The 8,194-nt window shown below is 36.4% G+C and overlaps 1 protein-coding gene across 15 annotated transcripts in view; it reads left to right on the top strand.

The window, feature by feature from the left end:
• The window catches only part of LOC122713409, a 30,669-nt gene that overhangs the window by 12,329 nt on the left and 10,146 nt on the right, over positions 1 to 8,194 (top strand). For all 15 annotated transcript variants that reach the window (XR_006346487.1, XR_006346486.1, XM_043933833.1 and 12 more), the window contains 5 exons: positions 4,495 to 4,640; positions 4,758 to 5,025; positions 5,959 to 6,102; positions 6,240 to 6,422; positions 7,753 to 8,007. Coding sequence is in view for 13 of the 15 variants with exons in the window: in XM_043933833.1 (XP_043789768.1) it covers positions 4,495 to 4,640; positions 4,758 to 5,025; positions 5,959 to 6,102; positions 6,240 to 6,422; positions 7,753 to 8,007 (996 nt within the window). In the remaining 2 variants the exon portion in view is untranslated. The remainder of the gene's footprint in view (positions 1 to 4,494; positions 4,641 to 4,757; positions 5,026 to 5,958; positions 6,103 to 6,239; positions 6,423 to 7,752; positions 8,008 to 8,194) is intronic.

Here is an 8,194-nt window from a genome sequence, read left to right as displayed (position 1 = left end):
TCCCTCCTCCCCCCTCCAGCCGCCCCCCATCCGCGTGCCCTCCCTTGGCCGGCCTCCGGCGCGAAGGAACGAGAGAAGCGAGTGCCGAGCGAGCTGCTCTGGGTATTGATTCCCCCTCGCGGCCGTGGCAGCTCCGCCGCTTCTCGCCGTTCTCCAGCGCCCCAGTCTGGAGCAACTCACTGTCCGTGGCTGCGGACCGATTACGACCCTTTTCAACCCTCTTCGCATTTGCCGCTCGCGCCAAGCTAACGGAGTCGCGTAAGGAACGAGTGGAGTGGAGGAGCTCGATAACGATCGAGCTCCGCGGATAATAAGATTATCGTCGATCGATCGGGGAGAGAGAGAGAGAGAGAGAGAGAGGGAGGAACACGTCTCGTTTCCCTCCTCTGGCTTGAAAAAACGATTAGCGCGGCTCCTCTCCTCGAGGAGGATCCAGAGAGGAGGAGGAGGAGGAGGAGGAAGATACAGGGAGACGTCAAGATGAACGGGAAGGATAACAAAAGTGGTGACACTCGCCAAGATCGTCTGGTTGCTTACGCGTCGTCGGGTTGTTCGGTGGTCACGATTCATTGTTGAAACGTTCAATTGTTGTTTTTCCCAACATCGTTGATAGTGAAGTATATGTATATATATATATATATATGTATGTATGTATGTATGTATATATATGTATATATATAGTTGGATATACGTGCACGTATATACGAGCGTGTACGTATATATGACTGCGGTTCGACTGTTTGGATATCTACAGTTACGGGAGGCCAGGGTCGGTGGAGCTGCAACGAAAGGAGATTGTTTTTACGTTGGATAGATTATAGGAAGGATATCTCATCGGAAGGATTGAATTTTACTTACTGTTCGACACGTGCTGGCTCACGTGGTGTTGGAAAACGAGCAACGAGCAACTATGAATCTCTTGTTGAGTTGACTTGTTCTTTCCATTGATTCTTTTTTTTTTTTTTTTTGAACGTTTCGCGTGTGTACACGCGAATGATCTTAGGGTACCTGGTATAAATATATATATATATTATATTTTCGTTCTCCTCTCTGCTCGACTTCGCTTAGCAACGATTTTCCAAAAAAAAAAAAAAAAAAAAGAATATATATATATATATACATATATATATAGATTTATGAATTAAAGAGAGAGAGAGAGAGAGAGAGAATATAGGAAGAGAATATACAAATATTTCGACGAATGTTTTTTTTTCCCCGAAGTACAAAGGAAGAGTGAAGAATTTGGGAATAGATGAATGGATGAATGCGAAGAATGAAAAAGGGATAAATGGAAGGGGAAGAGAAATGAGGGGGCAAAGGATTTGCAGAGGAGATTATTAATTTTAATGATAATAAGACGAGAGAGGAGGGCAAAGTACGTGATTCGTTGTAGATTATATTACAATGTAAATACAACGCTAAAAAGAGAACGTGATAACCGAAGATGTAAAATATTTTTATACAGAGAGATCCTTTCTACGCGTATATTGCAAAAGTATTCTATATATATATATACATACATATATATATATTTATCTTTGAGAAGGAAGAAGAAAAACTTATCGATATTACTTTAAGAGAAGAGTATATAAGAATTTTTTGAAATAATCTGTTTCTGTTCGTCGAGTCCGACACCTCCCCTCCCCCTTTAAGGATATCTCATTTATCGCTTGAACTCATTGAAGGGATCGATGAAAGTATCGAACGAAGAAGGAGAGAATTTTGCGACAGCTGTGAGTGACATAGAAGAAGAAGAGAGTGGATAAGAAAGATAGAAGAGATCCTTTTGAAGTTGATAATAATAATAATAAAAAAAAAAAAAAGGAAAGAAATCAAATATAGTACAAGGTTATATATTCGTGAAATCGTCGATTTTTTTAAAAATAGATTCGTGTTCTAGTTTTACGAAGCAGAAAATAATAATAAAAGAAAAAAAAAAAAAAGAAGAAGAAAAAGAAGAAGAAGAAGAAGAAGGAGGGATCCTACAGTAGTGATCTGTAAAAGTGCAAAAACGGTTTGCCTTAAGAAAAGTAGAGTAATTATCGAATGTACAAATATAATAATAATAATAATAATAATAATCGAAAGATATTTTCCATCTATCGATCTTCGTATTGCACACCTTATATAGCTTTCCCATATGCTGCTTAACGAGCACGTTAGAAGAAGGAAATATCGCTCGTGTCGTGTTTCGAACGAAAACAACGTCGCACGTTGTGACGTGTGAATTATCGAAAAAAAAAAAAAAAAGAAAAGAAAAAAAAAGAGAGAGGAAGAAACGAAAAAAGGAAAAATAATTAAAGAGATATATCCCATGCTTTTTTCCCCCCTTGTCTGTCATCCCCTCGTCGTCTTATCTTATCTTACATCATACACGATATACGAACCGGAATTGTTTCGAATTGTTGTTCGAGATAGAAGAAAAGAGAAAAAGAAAAAATGCTTGAAAATATATATCGAAGCGTCACCGAATGAGAGGAGGAGGATGCACAATGCACGACGACTGTGCCTGTTTTACTTCGTGTGCACGTTCGTGATCAAGATGTTGCATCTGTTGAGAAAACTGTTCGAGCCGTATACGATAACGTTCACCAAGAAGATAGTGCAAATTTTCAATCGGAGGGAAGAATTCGCGTGAAATCGCGATCCAATACTGCGTAAAACATACGAATAGAAAACGAAGGAAGCGGCCATCCCCATCCCATCCCAGTTACGATGATTCGTGCAACGTTGGGCAATCTCGAACCTATCCCCTTTTGCACAGTGAGCGATGGAAAATGGATACTGGTTCCTCGACTTCGAATCGAATTAAATAACGAGGAAATCTTTCCCGTGCACGATTGAATTACGACGAAATTAATCGTTATCGTCGATTCTTTCACCCCTCCTCCTCCTCCTGCTCCTCCCCCCGTCCAAAAGACAATAATAATAATAATAATAATAATAATAATAATAATAATAATAATAATAGTAATAGTAATAATAATAATAATAATAATAAAGGCATCGATCGAAAGAGAAACGAACGAGTCGAGTAAAAAATTAATTTGGATCAAACTACAGGGGAAGAGAGAGAGAGAGAGAGAGATAAAGAAAAGAAAAATTTGCATTCCATCGAGGAGATATATATATATATGTAAATATATATCTCTCTCTCGGTCGTTCGGTTACACCTCGTCGTCAACGGGTAACGAAGTACGAAGATAATGGTAGAGCCGAGATGGTCGATCAAGTGTATGAATAGTACGTTGAATTTGTTGTACCCGTGCACCAGTTTCGCGGATCTGAAGAAGTTACACAAAAAGTATTGCAAGAAGTACTTTTGCCTTTGCAAAAGGCACACGATCAGCGTGATATGTATAAATGAGACGAGGAAATTGTATTGGTTCAATTGCAAGAACGTTCGGGAGAAGGTGAATTTCGGGCTCGGGGACGGTTATTATTACAAATTGCTGAGAATAATTAACGGCGCGTTGAACACTTGGGCACAACGTTACATCGACGGACTGAGCGTCGCACGCCGCGAGATCATGTTCAGGATAAACGGCACGGCCGAGAAAAACATGAAGCTGTTGAAGGAGGGTTGTTACTGTCATTATCATCCGCACATGACGGCGGACGCGTGCAACGCCGACTTTCTGAAAAAAGTCGTAAGTTTTTGGGCCGGAGAGGGCCTTAGGGGGATACGCGAGAAGCTACGCGGTATGACAAATTACGCTAAAAAGGTTAGACAGGCATCCGAGTTATCCGCGTTTCCTTTTTCACTCGTTTCTTTCCCCCTCCATTCTGTTTGTCGTTGTAGTCCTTCACCGTCGTCGCGTTGTACTTTTACCGACTGAGCGAATATAATAGAAGGATTTAATAATTAAATTTTTGCACGTTTCATTTCTGTTTACCGTTTCCTTTTTTTCCACTTTCTGTTTCTATCTTTCTGTTTCTTGTCGTTTGATGATCTTTTTATGTATGTAGGATAATTCGTTACGATGATAGGATAATGTAAGTATTGTTGCAAGTATATACAATAAGCAAGCATCCTTACGATATACGCGAATCGATATATCGCGTAGCTCGATAATTTCGATCAAAGAGAATACGAACTCCCTCTCCCCTTCACGTTTCCATTTCTTTTTTTTTTTTTTTCATATTTCGACTCTGATGATTCTCTGAGTAATTTTGAAGAACACAGGACACACACGCACACACAAATACACATATACCTATTTCATCGTCCTTATATTTTCATAATATTCACACGAATATTGATTAACGTTGTATAATTATTAACGTTCGTACACGTGTAATAAATATATTCATTAAATGTTCACTCGATCAGTATTCGGATCACGAACACTGGCGAATTGTATCATACACACACACGCACACACACGCACGCACAAACACACACGTATACATGTTATTCTCTTCTCGTGAAAGAATTGCCCGAACGGAATATATGGGATAGATCGGATAAGTAATATCGGTGAAATGTTGTAGATGTCAGACGACGATAAAATGTCCCTAACTACCGCGGTTAGCGACGACGACGACGGGGAGAGCGTGATAAATTCGCCCTATCGAGGGAAACAGACTGGTACAGCCGCTGCGTCGTTCAATTGTACGGGGGCGGTACGAAAAGCTGGGTAAGTGGGACGTGGCGATGGTCGACAAAAGATGCGGACGAGAATGATCGTTCGATAGAGACGAGAGGGGGAGGGTAAGGAAGATAGGATTAAGTTTTCGAATGTTTCGAATCGTAGATTTCTAAGCGTGAAGAAATGGCTGTTACGAAAGAAGCATCAGATCGAGCTAGCGAGGAAGAGGGGTTGGAAAGGTTACTGGGTTTGCCTGAAGGGGACCACGCTCCTCTTCTATCCTTGCGAATCCCAAGAAAGTAGAACCATGGAGGCGGCGCCCAAGCATTTGATCATAGTCGATGGCGCGATAATGCAACCGATCCCGGAACATCCGAAGAGGGACTACATATTTTGCTTGAGCACCGCTTTCGGCGATGCTTATTTATTTCAGGTACGTTTTATTTATTTCGGGTATTCAGATACGCGGAAGGAGAGGACGAATTAATTGAGATCTGATTTTTTTTAGATTCGTGAAAAATCGATTTTGAAGTTTGTTCGAATTTCGAAACGGGATATACCTTTTTTCTTTTTGAGATCTCGAAACGTTCGAAACTTTTAAAATTCGAGATTTTTTTTCTTTTTTTAATAAAGATAAGATAAAAGATTTTAAAATCCAGAACGTCTTTTTTTCTGAGATTTTTTCCAAGATTTGAGAAAATTTTCAAAATTTTCAAAATTCATTTCTTTTAAGATCTCGAAACGTTTGAAATTTTGATTTTTTTTTTGAGATCTTGAAATTATCGAAATTCTCAAAAGTTTAAAAATCCAAAATATCTTTTTTTCTGAGATCTCAAAATTTTCAAAATTCAGGATTTTTTTTTTAAGATTTCAGAAATTATCAAAATTCTCAAAATTTTCGAGATATTCTTTTTTGAAATTTCGAAACTCTCAAAATTGTTTAAATTTAATATTCGGGATGTCTTTTTTTCGAAAATCTTTTTTTAAAAACTCAAAATTCTCGAAACTAAGACCTCTTTTTCGAGATCTCGAAACTTTCAAAATTTTTTAAAACTTAGAATACCTTTTCATCGTCGAATTTTTCTCTCTTGTAAAATTTCGATTTTTGAAATTTCTTAATTTTCCTCCGTTGTAAAAAAATAAAACTTTTAATGTTTCTAAACTCGAAACATTTCCAATTGTTTCGACAAATTTTCCAACGTTCTGTCTTCAATTCATCGCGAACAAAAAAATAATAAAATAAATACGCGAAAAAATTTACCATATTGAACATATAAAACCTTTTTATAATTATTTATCGACGATAATAATTATTTTCTTATCAGTTACAAATTCAGTGACGGAATTTTTTTCACTTTTACATTAGGCTCCGTGTCAAGTGGAACTCGAGAACTGGGTGAACAGTATACATTCGGCTTGTGCAGCCGCGTTTGCGCGTCATCGTGGTAAAACTGGAACCCTTCATTTATTGCAGGAAGAAATATTTCGCTTAGAGAAAGCGATAGAATCGGTAAGCGGGTCGAGCATATACACGCGTGTATAACTCTGCTTTAATTTATGCGCATTATTCTCATCCGTCAAAGAAGGGAGAGAGAAAGAGAGAGAGATAGTGAAAAATCGCTCAATATCCTCTCTCGCGTTTTACAGGACCACAAATTGAAACACATGGCAGATCTTCAGCAATCCGTCGTGTCTGACGTGGAGACGAAACAGCAGATCAACAATCAGATTGTTCAGTGGGAAGAAAATTTGGAGAGACTTCATTGCGAACAATTCCGACTCAGATGTTACATGGCCAGTTTACAAAGTGGCGAATTACCAAATCCAAAGGTAATAAAAAATTACGTTTAAGATTAGTTAAAAGAAATTTCAATATCCATTTTTGCAAGATAAAAAAAATTTATTAACTTCTTCAGGGACGTTGAAACGTACGTGTAGTTGTTCAGTTTTCTTTAAAAATTATTATTAAGTAAAAAAAAAAAAATTAAAATATTCTTGAAGAACTCTTCACTATAGAATTTTTTAAGAATAAAAAATTCGAAACTGATGATATTTTATTTTACTCGACAATTATTGCTTCAAAAGGATTTATAAGTAACTTGTTTCTGAAAAGGTTAAAGAAAAATTATTTTCAATTTTTTCATATAAAAAAAATTTTCAAAAAAAAATATAATTTTGATTTTTGAAAGATTATATAGATTATTGTATAATATTTTTTTAGAAACATCGATATAATAGAGGAAAGGGTATCGAATAAAATAGATTAGAAATATGAGACATCAAATTTTCGATCTGTTCAATCTTCTTCAAATATTATAACAACCAAAGCATTGTTACATAGCAATTGTTGTTGATAGGTAGTCTTTTCTTTTACGTTTAACAGAAACTTTTTATATTTCCGTAATAAAATGTTTGTACTCAAAGTAAAATTTACTTTAATTTTATTTTGTGATTTTTTTTAAAGAAAAGATAAATCATATTGTAATAATCATAATTTCAGTATATTAATAAAGATTTGAAGATTTTTCTGTTTTTGATTATAATATGATAAGAAAAATTTTATTTGACTAATAATAAAATAAATTAAAAGATTCAGAAAGTATAATAAATGTTATTCATCTAATTGCGATTATTTTATTATATTTGACACTACGTATTATACTTGTAGATTAATACAAAATTCTATTAGTAATTTAAATATCCGAATTTAAACATTACTAATCCGATATTTATTTAAAAAAAGTAAAAAATTCTGCACAATCCATAACATTTATTTTTACCCAACATAAAATTCCCCTAATTTTTTTTCACTTAATCCCTCTAAAAAATAAAACAAGTATTCCACATTCGTGCCCTTTCCTACGCAAAAACCTCGAAAGAGGTGAGCATTGAGTATCGAGTTAATGTCGCGAAATGTGGTTCGATAAAAAAAGAAAAAAAAAAAATTTGTCGCGCGTTAACAATGCACAATTTAACGCACGCATTATATAGCCGTTATACAGGAAATGGGAAGGCTGGTATCGATCATTGTAAACCGTAAATAGATTCTTGTAAAACTTGAACGAGTCGTTCAGTTTCCGCTAAATTAGTAGGGGGTAGCCCCGATAATATCGAGAATCATCACCTCGATAATTTCCAATCTTGATTATTCTCTCCCCAGAGTTTATTGACGCACGTGTCCCGCGCCACGAAGCAGACGTTGAACAAATTAGGGGTTTTCACCGTGTCGTCGTTTCACGCTTTCATATGCGCGCGGAGCCCTTCCCTATTGAACAATCTGTTGGCGGGACGAGGGGCTACCAAGAGAAGGCCGCCATTGTTGTCGAGATCCAACAGCGGATCGAGCAGGAGATCCCTTCAAATTTCGTCCAGAGATGATGAGAAGACGGTGAAGGTTTTCGTGCCAGAAAATCAGGTAAGATAATTGTTCAAAAGTTTTCAATTTCCTATTTGTTACACGACAAATTTTATCTCTCTCGTGCGAATATTTTTCATCTTTTTTTTTTCTGTTTTTCTCTTTGGGTTTCTTTTACATGAGAGAAGATAAAGAGGTTAGGAAGAAAGTAACTAAAAAAAGTTAAAAATTTTTAAGAATGAAGTTA

Source organism: Apis laboriosa, unplaced genomic scaffold (genome assembly GCF_014066325.1).
Source record: "Apis laboriosa isolate Shangri-la unplaced genomic scaffold, ASM1406632v1 scaffold23_cov150, whole genome shotgun sequence".
In the NCBI taxonomy this organism is placed as follows: Eukaryota; Metazoa; Arthropoda; class Insecta; order Hymenoptera; family Apidae; genus Apis; species Apis laboriosa.
This window is presented reverse-complemented; position numbering and strand designations above follow the sequence as displayed.